We start from the raw sequence: 21033 nt of genomic DNA, 5'->3' as shown, positions 1-21033 counted from the left end.
TCCACCCCTTAACCCTACCCAAAACATCTTTACATGTCTGACCATCAAGCCTCTTCTGGGTCATATTCAGTTCATGCTGATATTTTCCCTTCCTCCCTTCTTTAGTCCTTACTGTTTTTGCTTTGGTCATGTTATGCTATATTCCGTAAGCCTTTAAAAATTTTGTTGTATCGTGGCAAGGGAGAATATTTTATAATTATGCTTTGTGCATTTTATCTTCCACTCAATGAATGCTTGGTAAATATTTGTTTTATTGAGTATATGACCCTGTTCTAGCTATACTGTGTTTGAACAAAAATGTTAACTGCCTTGTAAATTAACTGCTAAGAATTTGTCAAAAGTGCAGAGATAACATCCAGAACTTGTCATGAACATTACAAAAAGCTATCTAAGTGCTTGATGGAAGTCTGCAAATTGACTTCATGTGAAAGAGTGTAAGAAGTGAAAATATGAAGCATGACTGGAGCGCCGGAGTGATAAAGCAAGGGTCCCTTTCTCCAGATCCTTTGTAACAGTGTCATGTGACCTCTTCTAGATCATTCTGAAAGACAATGCCAGCTCGGAACCTAGGAAAGCATCCAGTTGGTTTCCGCAGGTTAGGTGGTTCAAACCCTCATTAGCACCTTTGTTTTCTCTGCCTCAGTTTGCTTACAATGATGTTCTCAGTAGCTGTAATTGCTGTCTGTCTTTGAAAACTTAAGCATTTTTTTTTTAGGTCACAGGGTATATGTGCATTTTTATTTTACCAAGTGTTAGAATTTTTACTCTGCCTTTGTGGGCTCTGGGTTAGCTACTTGGTTGTTTCATTGTAAAGTGATTAGCAGGAAGAACTGTGTGTGTGTGTGTGTGTGTGTGTGTGTGTGGTGTGTGTACTTTAAGTTTCTTAATTGGGTTGGTACATGTAAACCATTTAGAACAGTGCCTGCTGCATACCACATCCCCATCAGTATTCACGTCTCTCATATTCTATCCTCACACTTGATTGATAGTTTGCTTGATTATGTATTTCTAGGTTGAGGATAATTTTACCTTAGAATTTCAAAGTCTGTGCTTTTGTCTTCTAACCAGTCGTGGTGGTGAAACCTCATGCCATCCTGAGTTTCACTTGTTTATGCATGACTTTCTCCCTGGAAGCTTTTAGGAATTTGTCCTTTCCTTGGTGAGCTGAAATAGCACAACAATGTACTTAGTGTGGGTCTTTTTTCATTCATTGTGCTGGGTACACCAAATGAACAGGCCTATGGATAGGCTCTTTCAAAGTTGGAGTCTTGAATCTTGTCATATTTTTGGTGTTAACTTTCTCTTTTCCATTTTATTTGTTCATTTTGAAGTGTCTATTAATTGGATTTTGGACCTCATGTCTTGAGTCTTGTATTTCAAGTTATTTCTAATTTTTTTTTAAATTTAAAGTTCTGGAATATTTTCTTATCTTTTGACTTTCAGGAAATTTTATTTGGACTGTAATAACTTTAAGTTTTGTTTTGGTTATTTATTGTTGCTTAACCAATTTTCTCAAAACTTAATGGCATAAAACTACACATCTGTCTATCTGTCACTACTGTATGGATTAACTGGGGTTAGCTGGACAGTTTTTCTTCTGGTCTCATTTGGCAGCTCTCACTGTGCAGTTAGACAGTGTCAGGGACTGGTCATCTGGATGCTCAGCTGTAGTCGAATGTCTGAGATGGCTTCTTCACCCACAGGTCTGCTGCCTTGGTGTTTCTTGATGTGGCCTTTCTCTCTGCATAACATCTCATCGTCTCGGGTCTCTTCATGTGGCTTTTCTTTCTCCAAGAGGGTAGTCAATTCTTATGTTTGGCTTCCAGAAGCACAGAAATGAAGCTGCCAGAGGTTCTTAAGGCTTAGACCTGGAACAGCTCCAGTGTCATTTCTACGACATGCTATAGGTTAAAGTGAGTGTTGGGGCCAACCCAGATTGACTATGGATGGGCCTGTCTAAGGACATGATGACAGGAGGTATGGCTCATTGGCGACCAACTCCCAAGATGAAGCATGAGTTCTAAGAACTTTTTCTTCTCTGATTATTTCTTATTCATATTCTGTTTTGTTTTATACATGTAATATATTCACAAGTGTCCTTATGAAGTGATTTTGATACTCTGTCTTCTCCCTGGCATCTCTTTGTTCTTTAATAATTTTTTTCTTAGTTTATTCTGGTCTTATTTTTCTTTTTAAAGCCTTTCCTTAAATATCTATTCTATGTTGCTTATCATTTGCAGTCTTTTTTTTTTTTTTTGAGACCCAGTTTTGTTCTTGTTGCGTAGGCTGGAGTACAATGATGTGATCTCGGCTCACCACAACCTCTGCCTCCCAGGTTCAAGCAGTTCTCCTGCCTCAGCCTCCCAAGTAGCTGAGATTACAGGCATGTGCTACCATGCCCAGCTAATTTGTGTATTTTTAGTAGAGATGGGATTTCTCCATGTTGGTCAGTCTGGTCTGGAACTCCCAACCTCAGGTGATCCACCCACCTCAGCCTCCCAAAGTGCTGGGATTACAGACATGAGCCACCGTGCCTGACCTGTAGTCTTTTTTTCATTCTTTATTTGTTCATTCATATTTGAGAGAGCTACTAAAAGACTGGGAGGTGGGGTGTGGTGACTCACACCTATAATCTCAGTGCTTTGGGAGACCGAAGTGGGAGGATCTCTTGAGCCCAGGAGCTCAATACTAGTTTGGGCAACATAGTGAGACCCCATCTTTACCAAAAAAAAAAATAGCTAAGTGTGGTGACACCCATCTGCAGTCTCAGCTACTTGGGAGGCTGAGGCAGGAGGATTGCTTGAGCCCAGGAGATTGAGGCTGCAGTGAGCTGTGATCATGCCACTGCATTCCTGCATTCCAGCCTGGGTGAAAGAGCAAGACCCTGTCTCAAAAAAATAAATAAATAAAAATAAAAGTAAAAATAAATAAAAATTGATTGGGAGTTCTTTGTGGCAAAGACTTGTCAACTGATAGCTTTTAGGAGGAATGTATGCTGATTCCTAATTGTTATCCTCCATCCCTCTATCTTATCTCCTGGTGCAATCATAAATGATGGCTGGAACTACTCCATTCCTCTGGATGTAAAATCTACATTCTCTTGCCTGAGGTAGATATGTTTGCTTGGGTTCTGTTTAAGGAGATGGGGCCAGCAGTGTGTTTCAGGGCCTGGAAAACGTGTTCTCTGTCCGGGCTTTTGGTTAATCTCTGTTTTCAGTCTTGCCTATCAGTCCCACTCTCGGGGGTACCTCGTGTCTGAGTCTAGATCATTTCCAGGTTGCTGTGGGACAAATTAGCCTCGTTGTTCTCAGTATCCTCCTGACCTCCACCTTTGTTTGCTTTGCTCCATTAATTAACCATTTTCCATTTACTGTCATTGTCTAATGAAGATGAATTCTCTTCTGTTGGTAACCCCATTCCTTTTTTGTAATTGTGTGCTCATACAATGTTTATTCTTCACTGTATTTCTATTGGAGCCTCAGGACAAAGAGTAAATGGTGAAAATATGTGTTCAGTGTTAAGTTTTCCTTCTGTAAGACATCTGCAACTTGTGTTTTTCACTGAATAGATCATGGACCTAATGCATATAGAGCTACTTTGTTTGTCATGATTGTGCCTTCAATTATATGTAGAAATATAATTTGTGAATTGCCTGATGAAGTTTTCCTAATTTTGAATTATCTTTGCATTCCTATAGTAAACACTGTTAGAATGGCTATGGTAATATTTTATTTTTACATTTTTACTTCTGTATTAAATAAGATTATAGTTTTGTTTGCTTCCTTTAAGGCTGTTATTTCATTTCAGTATCAAGGGTATGCAGGGCTGAGTTGGGAAGCTTTACATCTTTTTTCTAAGATCTAGGATGTAGATCTGGTTTACACAGTAATTTTCAATGGCAGGAGTATTTTGCCTCCTATGGGACGTTTGGAAATATCTGGAGACATTTTTGTGGTCACAACTGGTCATGGTCGGGAGGTCTTATTGGCATTCTGTGGGTAGAGGGAATGTTACTAAATGTCCGACAACACACCAGGGGAACCCTCCACAAAGAATTATCTGGCCCAATATATCAATATTGCTGAGGCTGACAAATTCTGGTTTAAATAAGTATCCAATATGGAGGATGAGTCTTTGTCTTTTTCCTTCTTCTGCGTATTGGTCCCCAGATTTTCCACTACTTCAGTTAGTTTTCATAACTGCAGATTCTTAAAAAAAAAAAAATGAACACTTTGGCCGGGTGCGATGGCTCATGCCTGTAATCCCAGCACTTTGGGAGGCCGAGGCTGGTGGATCACGAGGGCAGGAGATCGAGACCATCCTGGCTAACATGGTGATGCCCCATCTCTACTAAGCCAAAATACAAAAAATTAGCCAGGCATGGTGGCGGGCACCTGTAGCCCCAGCTACTTGGGAGGTTGAGGCAGGAGAATGGCGTGAACCCGGGAGGTGGAGCTTGTCGTGCCACTGCACTCCAGCGTGGGTGACAGAGCGAGACTCTGTCTGAGAAAAAAAAAAAAATGAACATGTCATCCATACTTCTAAGGTGTTGTAAAGATGTGCAAAGTTTTCACTTTTTGCATCATATTCACATGTGGCTATATGCCTTTTTCTCTTCAAAGTTTTCTTTATCTTGATTACTTATCAGAGGCTTGACTGTTTTAATCTCAGTCTTTTGAAAGAATTCTCCTTTAGTTTTATTTTTTAAATCTAGTGGTTTTTCTTTTTTACTTTTTCCTTATGTCTTAATTATTTCCCCCTTTTTGTTTGTTTTGCTTTTCCTAGTTTAGTGGATCAATGTAATTTAAATTGCTTTTTAAACAAACATGTAAGGGTATACGTTTTCGTTGGGTGCTGTTTGACTTCATTGCACAAGTTTTAAAATCTACTTTTTAATAGTTTGTACTTTCTAAATTATTTCATTGCATCTTTTGTTCACATTGCTCTTACTATTAATTTTTTATTTTAATTAATTAATGAATTTATTTATTTATTTATTGAGATAGAGTCTTGCTCTGTAGCCCAGGCTGGAGTGCAGTGGCATGATCTTGGCTCACTGCAAGCTCCACCTCGGGGGTTCATGTCATTCTCCTGCCTTAGCCTCCCAAGTAGCTGAGACTACAGGTGTCTGCCACCATGTCCGGACATTTTTGTATTTTTAGTACAGATGGGGTTTCACTGCGTTAGCCAGGATGGTCTCGATCTCCTGACCTCATGATCCACCCACCTTGGGCTCTCAAAGTCCCAGAATTACAGGCATGAGCCACTGCGCCCAGCCCAAAAGCTTTGTGTTTTTACAGATATTAGACATGTTTAAGAAAAAAAATCTTAACAAAAACATAGGAGAATAAGAGAAACATTTTTCCAAAAAAGAGAAATCATTGTGATTATTTTATCTTATTAGAATGTTGGATAATATAGTCTGCCTCATTAATCATCAAGCATGCTATGGGTTTTCCATTTTTATAGGATCTGTATCTCAGTTAAGGTAATACTGGTAATTTTTGTACTGTAATCAAAGATGAAAACTGTAGGCCAAAATCATAGACCTTGCATAGAAGCTGGATAATGAAGACAGCTATGGAGAAAAACATAGATACACACACACGGACACACATATATATAAAGTATACACACATATATTTTTTAAAGTTTGAAAGCTTTTAAAGCAAAAGCCGGCCCCTCTTCTCTTCCAGAGTGGGAGGCCTCTCCCCTCTCTTAGAGTGGGTGGGGACAGCGGTTGCATGGGCAGCTTTCCTTGTGAGCCACAGTTCCCTCTGGACACACTGCTGTCTGGCCACACCCCCTTTCCCTTTCATCTTTCTCATTGACCAATGGGCTTGGAGCATTAAGGCCACACCCCTATTCCACATTCTACTGGGGCCCTGGTTACGCCTCCTCTGGCTCAGTCACACAGCTGCCTGGTAGGTGACTGGAGGTGTTGATTAGTGCTCACTGGGATTTCGCTGACGTGGCCCCAACCCTGCCTCCCTACCCACCCTGCGATGGCAGAAGAAACTCAACAGAACAAATTGGCGGCAGCCAAGAAAAAGGTAAAAACGCACTAGGTCATAGCCCCTCAAACCAGCCACAGATCCCCTCTGATGACAAGACCCCTGCCAGAGTCCATACAACTCCTGAAGCACACTGGACTGGGCCCCCCAACCCCGGTGCCTCTGGGCTACCCCCACCAAAGTTTTATCAGTCAGCCCCACCCCTTCGGCCAACAGCCCAGTCCTTGCCCTCACCGATCACCCCAGGGTGAATTGGGTGGGTGACTCTTGGGGCTTCCCACTCCATTACTGGGCCTTCATCTCCTGCTGCCCCAAGCTTGATCTCCCTGGGCTCTTTGGACTCTCATCTCCAAGGATCCAGGCCCCACCCCCTTTGGTCTGGTGACTGCTGGGACTCCCTGCTGCAGACTCTGCCCTCCCCTCCTGTTGCCTCAAGGTCGACCTCCCTGGGTTCTTTGTGCTGGCATCTCCAAGGAGCTGGGTCCCAACCCTGTACTTCCCTCCCCCATCATGGAGCGGCGACTTGGACATGGTGCTGACATGGTCCCTCCCCCCACCAGGAGGAGTGGAATGTAGTGATGTCACAGTCCACCTGTAACTGTCATTACTGCAAGACTGGCCTTTGATCTTATGACCCAGTCCCCTAAGCATTCTCACCCCATTTCTGGTTCCTCTGGTCACAGCACAAATTTCCAGCTGGAAGGGGAATGGAGACTGGGACCTAGGAGCAAGCGGTTTCAGGCTGCCTCACTCCCTTACAGATGTTGATGGTGGGAAAATCCTACACTTCCCCCGTGAACTCAAAACGTTGACAGTATCTCTGGGTGGCAATGAGAGAATGGGTTTGGTTTGGTTTTCTCCCAGGCTTCTACTTTCCAGAGAGATTTTAACATTTTTTTCTGAGTTCTCCACCTCATATTCTCATTCTCCATGGTTCTGGGACCAGACTGCCCTTCAGTCAGTGGTCTCTGAAGTGAGATTCGCTCATCTTCTGTGGAATAGATCTTGGGAAACTGAACTTGACACCTTGAATCTTCCTCATATTATCTCAACCTTGGGTACTTTGAGTGCCACAGGATAAATGTGGGACATCTTTCTGAAGCATCAGTTTCCCTTGATTCTCTTGAGATCAAGAGAAAAAACATGAATGTACTTAGGGATGACAGTCACTTAGGTTTCTAAGAGCATACCAGACTTCTCTCTGAAATGAGGCTTGGGTTGTCCTCTTTCTGATAAATTCTGATTTAAGAGAAAGGCTGCCTTCTGCCATGAGGACACATTGATATAAAAGTTTGAGGGGTACTGGTGCACTTCTTCACACTAACAGATGTGTGAGGATGTATGACTCTAAACCACATGGCATACAGTTCCTGCCTACTTAACGTTTACTTTTCTACCTCTGCCTCTGGGTTTGGTCCCTGGCAGCTGCTGATTCTTGGCAAAACCTCAGAGCTTGGAGTCAGAAGACTGAGTTTCAAAGTTCCAGTATTGCCTTTTTCTTTTTTTTTTCTAGCCATGATATCAATCCCTCTCAGTCACTAAGTGAGTGTGACAACACCTTGTACTGTTGTTGGCGTCATTAAATCAGATGGTGTGTAAGTGTATTTTGTAAAAACTGTAAAGGAGGATGTGGCTGTAGGGGCTGACAGTTCTCATGAGTATTACTGCTCTTCTTTCCAACAGTTAAAAGAATATTGGCAGAAAAACAGCCCTAGAGTTCCAGCAGGAGTGAACAGGAACAGGAAAACAAATGGCAGTATCCCTGAGACAGCCACTTCTGGTGGTTGCCAGTCACCTGGGGATGTGAGTCTTGGCTGGCCAGGCTTCTGGGGACAGGGGGGCCAAGGGGCAATAGAGGGTAATTGTTAAGATTGTAGATGGACTGCTGGGTACTGGTTAAGAATTCTGGCTTTAGCTGGGTGTGGTGGCCCATGCCTGTAATCCTAGAAATTTGGGAGGCCAAGGCAGGCAGATCATGAGGTCAGGAGATCCAGACCATCCTGGTTAACACGGTGAAACCCTGTCTCTACTAAAAATACAAAAAAATTAGCCAAGCATGGTGGCATGTGCCTGTAGTCCCAGCTACTCAGAAGGCTGAGGCAAGAGAATGGTGTGAACCTGGGAGGTGGAGCTTCCAGTAGCCAAGATTGTGCCACTGCACTCCAGCCTGGTGACAGAGCAAGACTCTGTCTCAAAAAAAAGAAAAAAAGGAATTCTGGGTTTGAATCCTGCCTCTCCATCTGCTCTGCTAGGGCTATGATTTAGGGCAAGATGCTTGACCTAATTGGGCCTCTCTTTTCACATCTGTATAACAGAGGTGATACTGTTTGACTTCCACTTGTGAAGTTTAAATGAGATTTGTTATTGTTGTTTTTATGTTAATCCCTAGTACATGGCCTGCTGTAAACACTCAGGACACCCAGGATATGGTCATTGCTGTTTGAGTTTCCTCATCCCCAGTCTCAAGGGGAAGCCAGGACAATGAGAACAGTCACTTGCCATCAGGAATCACTGAAAGGGCCCCAGGATGGGATGGTGGGGAGATAAGAACCATGAGAGAAGTTAGCATAAAGGAGTTATGGGACAAAGGATCCAAGACAGGCAGAAAAGAAAATGTTGCCAGTTGATGGGGAAGAAAGGAAGTCAGAGGACTCAGACACTGTGGGGGACAGAACATCTCCATATGCGCTCTCATCTCTTGTAGTCAGCAAGAGATTTCCACAGGGAAGGCCCTACATCATCTGCTACCCTGAAGGATCTGGAGGTAAGAGGCTCTGGGCACAGGTGCTGTGACCCTTCAGGTCAACCCTCCAACCTCCTCCTCCAGGTGGGACTGGGTGCCCCTCTGCCAGCTGAGACAGCCCACACACACCCCAGCCCTAATGATTATTCTCTCTACCTCTCCCCCAACTCCTCCTCCACTTCTTCCTCTCTGCATGTGCCTCAGAGCCCATGCCAAGAACTAGCAGTAGTCCTGGATTCAAGGTCCGTAAAAATCAGTCAACTGAAGAACACCATCAAATCTTTGGTAAGAGTCCAGTGGGGTCCCCTGATTCCACACTGCCAATCCTGGGCTCCAGTTTCCCCTTGGGGCCCTGAAGAAAGGGGCTGGGGGCCCCTGGTGCCCAGGACAAATAGGGAGCTGGGGCGCCCAGGCCTCACCTGGAGGGACCCCAGAGCATGCAGCATGGCTCTTCTTTTGCTGCCCTCTTTGCCAACTCTCTCCTCTCCAGACACCCGTGCTCGAGTCCTTGCTACACAAGCCCTGGGGTTGTTGCCTCTCGGGGAATTGGTAGCCTGACTGGTTATCAGGGGCCCTGTATTTCTGCCGTGACTCAGTCCCTAATTTGCTCTTTGATTCTCAACAAGCCACCTCTCCTTTTTAGGCTCGTGTTTCCGAGGAGGTAGTGAGTATCAAAGGTCTCTGTTAGCTCTTGAGTCTGAGATTTAAAGGCCCACTAGAAAGGAAACCTCAGGGCCAAGGGCTCCTGTCTGTCCTTTTCCATCCTATATCTGCTGTGAAGAACCATACCTGGCCTGTACGTGCTCAGTACATGTTTATTGAATGAACCCACTTTTCTAAATCACAAGCTGCCAGAAGGAGGGGCCTTTCTGAAACTCCGTCTCTAGAGGTTTATGTTGCTGTCCTCTCAAGAGATTCCAGATTCAGACTTTGAGTTCTGTGGCTGTGGGCAAAAGCCAACAAAGACCCAAATCCTCTGTCCTTGGGAGCTTGAGGAGAGTTTACCAGTTCGTGTTCCCATTATGTCTGAGAACTTTGCCTTGAAAATCCATTCCTGGCCCCTGCCTACCGCTTCCTGGTCTGGGGAATAGAGTTGAGGGGGCCACCCTCCATCACCTTAATTTGACTTTCCCCACAGAAACAACAGAAGAAACAAGTGGAACATCAGCTGGAAGAAGTAACGTGATTTCTTTGTTTGCTCACGAGATGACTGCAGGGTTTGGGGGGCACTCAGACATAGAGGCCCCAGTCTCGTCTCACCTACTCCCAGCCTGGGGAAGAAGGCTCACTCCTCAGATTCCACCCCATCCCCACAGGGCCCCTGATAACCTGGTCCAATGGGTGGGCCTGTCCTGGGGCATTGGTGGCATTCTGGGTGCATGTCTCTTGCTGTGCCATCTCTGCCTCTCCCTGGTGAGAGCTCTGTCTTCCTCTTCCTACAGGAAAAGAAAGCAAACAACAAGAAACAGAAAGCCGAAAGGGAGCTAGAGGTGAGTGGAGGGTGTGAAGTTTCCTCCTGTCCTCCGGAGAATGTTTCTTTCCTTCTCTTTCAGCACTTGCTTGGCTTTTCTCCCAAAGGTTCAAATCCAGACATTGAACATACAGAAAGGGAAGCTAAATACACACCTGTACCACATGAAACGTTCTCTCAGATACTTTGAAGGTGAGAATCTGGGCACCCTGTCATCCTTCAACCTGGCACTTTGACAGGTCTTCAGGGGGAGTCCTTTGGGACCCATCTCAACTCTCTCATTACAGAAGAGTCAAAGGATCTGGCTATCCACCTGCAACATTCATTGCAGCGTAAAAGAGAGTTAGAGCAGGCTCTCTCTGCTGTCACCGCCACACAGAAGAAGAAGGCAAACCAGGTGAGTCCAACCACCTGCCCCATCCCCTGGGAGCCTGGCTTCACAGATGGAGGAGTGAGCCTAAAGGTCCCTTCTGCAGGATGGAGTGTCCTGCCCAGAAGGCAGCATGGCCATTTCTTGCTGCTTTTTTAAAAGGTTTTTAGTGGCAGCTTGGGGCTGAGTCAGCTGCTGTGGGTGAGTTGAGGGGCACTGTGTGGAGTGAGCACTGGACGCAGAGCTTGGAGGCCAAGTGCCTGCCCCTCCCTTACCTGGCTGTGGTCTTGGGCAAGTCCTAGGTGGGGTATTGGGTACTTGTACTGTGAAGGTACAGAAGAGTACTTCTAGTATGTTACCATTTCTATAGAAAGAGGAAATGTGTGCATGTGTGTGTTTGTGTACATACTATGATAATATACATAAAACATGTCTGCAAGCATTCATAAAAAATTCAGGAGAGAGCAACAAGTTGGCTGGGAGATACTTCCCTTCTGTACCTTCTGAGTTTTGGACTATGCGAATGTATCATCCTTTCAAAAAGTGAACAAAAGATTAATTTTCCCCTTCCTATCTGTGCCCCCATCCCCAGCAAGAAAAATGGGCTTAGAGAATTGGATAGACCTGGGCGTTTATATCCCAGCTCTGCCTAAGTGAACTCAGGCAAGCACTTAACCTCAAATACTCCATGTTTTTTCATCTATACAAAAGAGGTAATCATAGTAACTGTCTCCTATGGTGGTTGTGAGGATTAAACGGGATTGTTAGCATTGTACCTGGTGAAGCATTCCACAAAGGTTCAAACAGTGGTAATAATAACAGTAATAACAATAGCAATATTATCTGATCTCTCTGGGCCTCTGTTAGCCAGCTATAAATTCAATCTCATTCCCTGTCCCTTCCAACTTTACTGAGTTCTTTTAAAAACTAGACCACGGGCTTGGAAATGCCTTGATCTTTACTGAGCAAGTTGTATATTGGGCCTAGCCCTAGCCCTTTTAAGGGGCACTGTGTGGAATGGCCCGGGCTCACCAGATTGAAACTGGTCACTCTTCACCATCCAGTTTTCCAGCCACAGTAAAGCACGTATGGAGTGGAAGTTAGAGCACTCCATCCAGGAGCAGGCACTGCTGAAAGCGCAGGTGACACAGGTGAGGTTTTCTGAGGGATGGATGTGGAAGGAAGATGACCCCAGGTGGCCAGGAGCAGGAGAGGACCAGTGACAGCCCTTCCTAACTTCTGTGCCCATTCTTGCAGTTGAAGGAGTCATTTAAACAAGCCCAATTAGAAAGAGACGAGTGTGTGCAACATCTAAAAGGAGAGAGGGCCCGGTGGCAGCAGAGGATGAGAAAAATGTCGCAGGAGGTGAGATCTGACCCTTCAGCACCCCCACCTTAGATAGGTCACTGGATCTTTCTGGGCATCTTTAAAATGGCAATAGTACAGCCAGAGGTGGTCATGGGTCTGGGCTTTGTGGAGGTGGGGTCAGAGAGGGAGATGGCAGCCTGTCCAGCCACCAGCCCCTCTCTCCAGGGCCCTTTCCCCTTGTGCTTTCGGCAGGTTTGCACATTAAAGAATGAAAAGAAGAATGATATGCGTCGGATAGAGAAGCTGGAGAGGAGCTTGTCCAAACTGAAAAACCAGATGGGTAAGATGGGGCTGGCATGACCTGGGAGCAGGATTGGCATCAGAGGGCTGTGAGGGTGGCTTAGAATGCCCCAGGGAGGTAGGTGGATGCAAGGGCTTTGAGGCAGAGGGAAAGAGGTCTGTGCCAGGAGATGGCAAGTCTTGTCATCTCAATAAGTCTCAGTGTCTCAGTGTCCCCATCAGCAAGGAGGGCCCACTGTCAGTCACCCGCAGTGCTCTTTTTTTGAAACTGGTTTGGAAGACTGGCTACCATCCCGGTGCGTGGAATCATAAGCAGTGAGGCCAAGTTTGGGGAGTCTGAGAGGAGCTGTGCACCAAGAGGAGGGTTTTTGTTTTGTTTTGTTTTTTTGAGAATCCAGAGGCCCTTATTATCTGCTTCCTTTCTCAGCTGAACCCCTGCCCCCAGAGCCCCCAGAGCCCCCAGCAATGTCCTCCAAGGTGGAGCTGCAGCACCTGAGGAAGGAACTAGAGAGAGTGGCAGGAGAGCTCCAGGCCCAAGTCAAAAACAATCAGCGCATAAGCCTCCTGAACCGGGGACAAGAAGAGAGGATTCAGGTGCAGGAAGAGAGGCTTCGGAAGCAGGAGGAGAGGCTTGAGGAGCAGCAGGAGAGGCTTCAGCAGCTGGCCAAGCCACAGAGCATCTTTGAGGAGCTGGTGCGTTGCCCCACCGGGGGAGCCTGCCCTCCTCCCTAGCCCTCTGGGCCTTTGTTCCCCACCTCTAAAATGGGGCAGTGTAGCCCTCATGTGAAATGTTACTTCTAAGGGCACCTGTGAGCCAGGTGGCTGTGGGAAAGAGGGGATGATTTTTCTAACCTGCCTCCACCCTTCCTGGTGCCATGGGAGGCAGACACCAAGTTCTGGGGTTTCCAGCTGCAGTGGGTGGCTGCTGATTGCTTCTCTATGTCCAGAACAATGAGCACAAGAGTGCACTGCAGTTGAAGCAGCAAGTAAAGGAGCTACAGGAGAAGCTTGGTGAGGTGAAGGAGACAGAAACCTCCACCCCATCCAAGAAGGGCTGTGAGGCGGGCAGCAGCCTCTGGGGAGGGGAGGTGCCAAGCCAGGGGCAGCTCCAGCCTGGGGGCAGGTGACCCCAGCACTCTCCAGAGCAGTACTGTGACTGTTTCTTGCTTCCTGCCCTCTGACTTTTAGAGGTGGGTAGCCCTGGGCTCCTCTCAGGTCTGGACATCATCATCCCAGCTAGAGGCATGGAGCCCCCAATCACAGGGGAAGAGACGGTGGTATAACAGGCTCCTTATGCCAGGTGCAGTGGCTCATGCCTATAATCCCAGCACTTTGGGAGACTGAGGCAGGAGAATCACTTGAGGTCGGGAGTTTGAGATCAGCCTGGCCAACATGGTAAAACCTCATGTCTACTAAAATTACAAAAAAATAAAATAAATATTAGCAGGGCATTGTGGCACATGCCTGTAATTCCACCTACTCAGGAGGCTGAGGCATGAGAATCGCTTGAGCTCAGGGGGTGGAGGTTGCAGTGAGCTGAGATTGCACCACTGCACTCCAGCCTGGGCCACAGAGTGACACTCTTGTCTCAAAACAAAACAAAAAGACTCCTTAGATTAAAACTGGATTCCAGCCTGGTTCCACTGGTCACCATTCAAGTACTTTTCATCTCAAAGTCTGTTTCTTTAACTTCAAAGGGAAGTTAGCATTTTCCTTACAGAGGTGCTGAGGATTAAATGAGAAGAGGGTATGAGATTTGAGGCTGGGGAAGGAGGCATGGGGTTCTAGGAAAGGGAGGCAGTCACTTAGGCCTGGAGCAAGGGGCCAGGGGCCTGGGCAGGTGACAGAGCCCCACAGTGCCCTCGCTACCCCACTAATGGGCCCAGAATCTGGAAACCAGCCACCACGTGCTCTCACGCCCAGGATCTTCCTGCAGGTGGAGCTGAAGAGCCAAGAGGCTCAGAGTCTGCAGCAGCAGCCAGACCATTACCTGGGTCACCTGCAGCAGTACGTGGCCACCTATCAGCAGCAGGTGGCCGCCTATCAGCAGCTGACCTCTGAGAAGGAGGCGCTGCCCAGGCAGTGACTGCAGCAGACCCAGCTCATGAACCAGCTGCAGCAGCAGGAAGCTTGGGGCAAAGCGGTGGCCGAGATGGCCTGCCAAAAGTTGCAGGAGACCCAGGGGAGGGAGCTGTGGAGGACGGGGCCGTGAAGGGGATGACCTGGCAAACTCCATCCCTTCTCACTCTTTCCTGTCCCCTTAGGAGCACCTGGAAGCTACCAGCCAGCAGAACCAGCAGCTAACAACCCAGCTGAGCCTCATGGCTCTCCCTGGGGAAGGTACGGGAGACCGCTCAGAGGAAGAGGAGAGAGCCCCAGGAGGAAGGGGGGACTGTTAGCAGCATAGGATTGAGGAGTTGGAAGAGACCTTTAGAACAGCTGGTCATTATGCCGACCGGGTGCCTGCACTAAGTTCGGCATCAGTGTGTTGACCTCCTGTGAGCAGGGGGCCACCAAGTTGCCTAAGGATGGCTGAACTGGCCCAGGTCAGAAAGAGAGCAGGTCAGAACTCCCACATCGACCAGTAGTGGGAGTGTGCCTGGGTGGAATAGCAAGATTTTGATTCTTAAAAGTACAAATAAAGAAGAGCAGCTCATTCCTCTCTGGGGAGGGGCTGGCTCAGGGTTACACAGTGAGGGTGGAGGCAGAGGTGGGCCCACAGTACCTCCCTTGTTGGGTTGTCTGAAGACCCCTCTGGCCACCCCCCACAGGAGATGGAGGAGGACATCTGGACAGTGAGGAGGAGGAGGCACCTCGGCCCATGCCAAGCATCTCAGAGGACCTGGAGGGCAGGGAGGCCATGGTGAGCCTGACTCCCCCTGCACCCATTTTGCCACCTTCCTCTGTGGTCCCTCCAAGACCCCTTTATGCTCTTAGTTTCCCTGCGTTCTGGTTTCTCTGGACCCTCACCCCTTCTGGGAGCCAGTGGTCAGACACCATTTCACCCGTAACAAATGTGTACTCTCTGAGGCCCCAAGGGAAGGGGCTGCACTCCACCTCTCTGCCCCATTTGCTGTGTGTATGCCCCTACAAGAATGCTCATGTCTTGCCCTCAGGTGGCGATTTTCAAGTCCACTGGAGCCAGTGTCCAGGAGGAGGAAGCACGGTTACAAGAGCAGGTGAAAAAGCAGAGGGTGTGCTGCCAGTGCCTGGCTCACCCGGTGGCCCCTGCCCTGAAGAAGCCAGAGGCAGTGGTCCCAGCCCCAGGGACTGGGGGCAGGTCTGTGAGTGGGGAGACCCACTGGGCCCTGCAGGAAGTCATGGAGAAGCTGGCTCATGCCAGGACTCACCTCCACCTTCTCCATGACTTGAAAATGCCACCTGAGGGCAGGTCGCTGCCGAGATGTGACCGCAATATTTTGGCTCCAGAGTGGCTTTATGGACCACCTGGAGGAGAAGGCAGACCTGAGTGAGCTGGTGAACAAACAAGAACTTCGCTTCATCCACTACTGGTGAGAGAGATGCCATCAGTGAGTGGGAGGCCAGGGCACCACAGGGGGAGCTGCAGGGCCGTCAGAGGGACCCCAGCATCTGAGCCCTGTCTTCTTGCAGGAAAATCCATCACGTTTTAACAGAGCCAGGGGGCAGTGCCAAAGATGCGGCACTGGGAGGAGGACATCATCAGGCTGGCCCAGGACAGGGAGGAGATGAAGGTAGGGTGTGCAACATCTCTGTGGGGGTGGGGGTGGGGGTGGGTGTGAGGGTGGGTGCAGGCAGCGGCATGACAGCTGAGCACCCCTCCCTCCAGGTGAAGCTGCTGGAGCTGCAGCAGATGGTATTGCGGCTTATAGCAACTACAACAATGGTCACAGAAAATTCCTGGCTGCTGCCCAGAACCCTGCTGATGAGCCCGGTCCAGGAGCCCCAGCCCCCCAGGAACTTGGGGCTGCAGACAAGCAGGGTGGTGAGTAGAGCCCTCAGGTGGGGTGGGCAGGCAGGAAGAGGGGTTCTCCCACTGTGCTCAGATCCCCGCCTCCCTCTCTCCAAAGATCTTTGTGAAGTGAGCCTCACCTCCTCTGCTCAAGGAGAGGCCAGGGAGGGTCCTCTCTATGACAACCCTACCACACAGCCAATCGTGCAGGACCACCAGGAGCACCCAGGCTTGGGCAGCAACTGCTGTGTGCCATTCTTTTGCTGGGCTTGGCTGCTGAGAAGAAGGAGATAAACATCACTGTCATCAAAGAGCTGCTCAAGAAATTTTTAAATAAGAAACCGAGTTATGGGGTTAATCTCCTACACAATTCATTTACTTCATTTGAATGTTAGAGTCACTCATGATTATTTGTGTTTCTAATTTATAGTTTAAGTTTATTTGTAAAAAGTTAAAAGAGAGTGGGTCTCTGTGGCTCTCACTGATGTTCACTCTGGCATCCTTTAGCATTTTTCTTTTTTAATTTCATAATTGTAGGTCATTAGCATGCATATCGAGTTTGCCCTTATGTGGTGGGAGTTCAAACACACAAAGACCCACTCTTTGCAGAAAATTGTTCTCGTTGGTTTGGAATAGGCTGCCATGCTTCTTTAATGTTATTGCAGCATGTATATTCACTACAGAATTGAGACAGAATTTGCCTATGTTCTACTGTTGTTTGATCTAATCTTAATCACAGTGAGCTCTTCATTAGCTCAATATGTAGTTTGCCCCCAAGTGTGCACTGTTTATTACTTTGTAATATGCCACTATGAGTACTGACATTTAGAGTTGTTTAAAGGCCGAGAACTGGAAACAGCCTTTCCTCCATTTTCTGTGTGTTGGTGATGGGAGTAATAACCTTTTGGGGGAGCTTTTTAAATCTCACAGAAGAGGAAAGTGGCCTCCTCTGGCAGGTATGTGCAGGATAAAGTGTGTTTCATCTGTTCCAGTGCCAAGAATTAGCGCTGTATTATGGTGGTTCCCTTAGGATTTGTATGTGCTCTGGGCTCATGAAGATATTGCATCAGGAGCTGCAGCAGTTGTACTCTTTTTTGATGACCTAAAAAGGGCTTATTTCTGAGGAATGAAAGGTTCCCATCGTTGACTGTGGATGTGGAAAACCTTTCCTAGCTTAGAGCATTTGTGTCTACAATACATTTTAAAGTCAGAGTTCATGTTACCTGTTTTAATCACATGACTACATGCCTCAGTTCACAAAAGGGCGCTGGTGGGCGTTCTTCTTAATGTATTTAGTGACGATCATAAGAAATCCTTTATGAGTTCAAATGTCCCTGGAACAGGCATACAGGCTCTAGTCAAGAATGAATTAGAGTGAAGGAAAGCTGTGTGGTGCCTGGCATTCCTCTCTGTTCATGGAGCTTCTTTGAGGCTTGAAGATTGATTTTACCATCTAGACGTCTCTGGCTAATACCTATTCTTCAACCACCTTGGTTACTCTGACATAGGAATTTACTTCTTTTCCTTAAGTGGAAAACACTTTAAAAAATAATAGAAACATTATTATAAACTAATATATGTGAGAGTGCTTAGTTGAAACAAAAAGGAATTTTAGTACACAGTATTATACTATGTTTGAAAATCAAGGAGAAGTTTATGAAACTTAAAATGTTTCCAAACTGCAGTGCAATCTACTGTTTGTGAATGTCAATGTATTATCAGGAAACGTGTCTATACCGTCACACAGTTATATTTTCTCACAGACTTCTTTACAAAGAGTGAAATATGTTTTTGTACCTCTCTGTTTCAGTCAGGGACATATTTAGTGCAATATTCATGTGATTGTGCCTACGCATGATGAATGAATGCATTTCAGTCATATATTGCCTAAATCATAACTTGATGCTTGGGAAAACTTCATGAAGTTTTAATGTCTGTGTTCCAGAACACATCACATTATTAGGATGTAGGGAGATATGTATGTGTGCTCCCTGGTGTGGGGATTTCTAGTTACTAGACCATCTCCATATTTAGCATTTGGCATCCTCATGATACTTCTATGACATTAACAGGAGAGCAGCAATACGATTTTACCGATGGAATAACAGATTTGCCGGCATTCACTGAAAGAGGGCAAATATTCGGTCCTTGTGACTTCAACTGACTCTTCCAAATTTTATGAATGTATCAATGTATTAGATAAACCCAGTTTCAGAATGATAAAGAAAAAATGTTAGACCAAATAATGTGGCTAATTAACAGTGGTACGATTTCTAGCCCGTGGGTTTAAAATGCACTTAAAGTCCTGTTCTTGCCTTTTATTTTCTGAACTTGCTGCTTTTGCATTCTTTGTGTTCAGTTTAAAGACAGTTACTTTAAGAGCATTTTAAACCCATGTGCTAGAAATCGGACCCCTGTTAATTAGCCACATTATTTGGTCTAACATTTTTTCTTTTATCATTCTGAAACTGGGTTTATCTAATACATTGATAAATTATTTCAAAGATACTTTTATCATTGAAATCACTTCACTTTACCCTGATAAACATCAGTGACTACGAATGACCTTCAGATAGCATTTAGCGTCTGTAACCAATCTGACAATAATGTGTTCATCAGGTGCCTATGGATTAAATCACACACTGGCATATTTAAGCTGAAGGTCAGTCTGGAAAATAAATTTACTATATTGACTGAAATACCACTCTTTGTGTAGGTATTTGTCATATATTTAAGAAAAAGCTAAAAAGAATGGAAACTGTATGACAATAACTTAAGTCTTTCTTCAAAGTTCATGCCGTCTTTTGCGATACCCCATTCAGCCAAGTATTTGTGCTCTTCCTCATTCAGTATAAGGCAGCTTTCAGTTTGCTTAGAAGGCAACATTGGAATGTTAGAGTTCATCAGAAACATAGAATTTTAAAATGTGAGTCCCGCTGAATACATTTGAGTTTCTGTAGGAAGAACCAGAACACCTGAAGATTGCAGTATATAATAATCATTTTAAAAGTATTTGATTAAACCTGATAGATTTTCCAGAAATGAAAAAATATCAGCTCTAAAACCAAAGCTGATTTTTAGAAAATTTGAAAATGTAAATCAGCCCCATCCATAATATATTTTCTGTAAAACTTTATCTTGAAGAGTCATTTTAAAATAATATAACTATTTAAAAATGTAACTGCTATCTTAATGTTCTGAAATAAGTTAAAACATTTTAAAATATGAATACTGTAGTGTAAAAGAAAGAAACGGTGGGAAGGAAAAGCAGAGAATGAAATGGCAATTCCAGTCCAAAGCTTTATTTGCCAAGTTTTCTTAGAATGAATTTTACCAATTTATGAATTCTTGTGAACAGAATGTGTCATGGAAATACTGAAAGATTTTTCCCTAGAGAGGCATTATTGACTGCTGGTGTGATGCTACTGTAATGTAATAAATCATTAAATTGTTTCAAAGTATTGTTTTTGCCTTAAAATTTTATTTTGCGTTTCTTGAAAACTATAGTATTAAAGGTATTGATACGTGCAACTGCTGGGCATGCTTCACATGAGATAATATGTTTCATTTTTTCACAAAATTGTAACATAACTATGCAAGTGTTTATTGAAAGAACACAAAATAAAAAAGTTATGGGATTAGAAAAAATTATGAGGTTAAAAAGTTATGGGATAAAAAATGTACAAAAGTTGTGGGAAAAAAAGTAGAAAAAATTTTTATGAAAAGTTACAAAAAAAGTTATGAAAAAGAAGTTATGGGATTTTTTTTTAAAAGTCATGGAAAAAAAATAAAAATTATAAGCAGGCCCCTGTTAGCAAAGCCTGGAGAAGTGGGGCTGGAGTCTCCACCGCCACCATGTCCCTACCACCCCTTCCCAGGCACCCCTTTACAATTACGGTAGCAGGACAAGACCTCTGTCTAATGGGGAAAGACAAACAGACCCTTTGCCACCTTGACCAAGGCTGAGTCCCTAAATTTCTGGGTGATGATGATTGTTATTTAAGAGCCAGAGGCTGGTGGAGTTGGTTTGTTTGGAGGAGGCCTGATGGCCCCCTTACTCTCACCATAGCAACTTTTCCCTCAGGGGGGCTCCCTTCTTATTCAGAGAGGCAGGACAGTGGGGCTAACTGTGGACCAGGCGAGGGCACGGGCTGCTGGGGTGGCCCCCCTTCCCCAGTGTACATATTGTGTCTGTGTAAGGTTTTGTATATTCCAGAGGGTAGGGCCGCCCCGTATCATACCTAGCTGAGGTTGGAGCTGGCACATGGGGAGGAGGTTCTAATAATTATTTGTGGCTGGGAAACTTATTTATTGCTAGTATAGGACAGAGGAAGGGGGCGGGGATGGGGTCATGGCTCCCTGGTCATGCGACTCCTGTTTATTTTGCTTTTTATTTTGGACAAAACGGATTTAGCCATACTGCTCGGCCTGGTGTGTTCCCGTTTCCCTCACTGGGTCCTGGAGTTTGTGCCACCAAACAAGGAGCCCCAGTGTCTTGAACATGTCCAGCTAGGCTGTTGGGGACCTTCCAGGCGTGTTACCTGTATGCTGCCTGGTGGCGCCTGGGGGATTCCATGGGGACTGCCATGGAGCCTATGGGGTGCAGTCCAGCCCTGACAGCCAACAGGCCTAGAAGCCTGATGCAGCGGTGGCCGGGAAGACAGGTACCAGCACCTAAGGGCACTGACTTCCACCCACCCCAGGCATCTTCCGTTCTGTCCCCTTGCCTCCCTCTCCAGTCTGCACCTGGTGGCCTCTTCTGCAATGAGCCGAGATCGTGCCACTGCACTCTAGCCTGGGCGGACCCTGTCAAAAAAAAAAAAAAAAAGGAACTGCTGCCTCCTGCTGCTGAGAGCATACACTGGTATGACCAGCTTAGAAAACAGTTTGGCTCCA

The 21033-nt window shown here is 45.9% G+C and overlaps 1 protein-coding gene across 1 annotated transcript; it reads left to right on the top strand.

Moving 5' to 3' along the window:
- The first annotated feature begins 5799 nt into the window (after window positions 1-5799).
- On the top strand, window positions 5800-19599 carry LOC129014722 (golgin subfamily A member 8H). The gene is made up of 19 exons (XM_054452399.2): window positions 5800-6053; window positions 7698-7817; window positions 8719-8778; window positions 8962-9042; window positions 9896-9934; window positions 10200-10247; window positions 10336-10420; window positions 10516-10625; window positions 11663-11749; window positions 11856-11963; window positions 12159-12246; window positions 12634-12899; window positions 14471-14546; window positions 14978-15069; window positions 15323-15385; window positions 15636-15718; window positions 15819-15919; window positions 16015-16170; window positions 16256-19599. Exons 1-19 carry the CDS (start codon window positions 6006-6008, stop codon window positions 16429-16431), a joined length of 1887 nt encoding a protein of 628 aa, XP_054308374.1. The 5' UTR covers window positions 5800-6005; the 3' UTR covers window positions 16432-19599.
- The last annotated feature ends 1434 nt before the right edge of the window (window positions 19600-21033 follow it).

Source organism: Pongo pygmaeus, chromosome 16 (genome assembly GCF_028885625.2).
Source record: "Pongo pygmaeus isolate AG05252 chromosome 16, NHGRI_mPonPyg2-v2.0_pri, whole genome shotgun sequence".
Taxonomy (NCBI): domain Eukaryota; kingdom Metazoa; phylum Chordata; class Mammalia; order Primates; family Hominidae; genus Pongo; species Pongo pygmaeus.
Note: the sequence above shows the minus strand (reverse complement) of the source record. Positions and strands in the feature narration are given on the sequence as shown.

What these genes read in the sequence shown, in the direction of transcription:
- LOC129014722 (XM_054452399.2), top strand. Translation starts at nt 6,006, where the DNA reads ATGGCAGAAGAAACTCAACAGAACAAATTGGCGGCAGCCAAGAAAAAG. An exon ending in TGGCGGCAGCCAAGAAAAAG is followed by an intron (nt 6,054 to 7,697) that starts GTAAAAACGCAC and finishes TCTTTCCAACAG; the next exon opens with TTAAAAGAATATTGGCAGAA. An exon ending in AAGCACGGTTACAAGAGCAG is followed by an intron (nt 15,386 to 15,635) that starts GTGAAAAAGCAG and finishes TTTTGGCTCCAG; the next exon opens with AGTGGCTTTATGGACCACCT.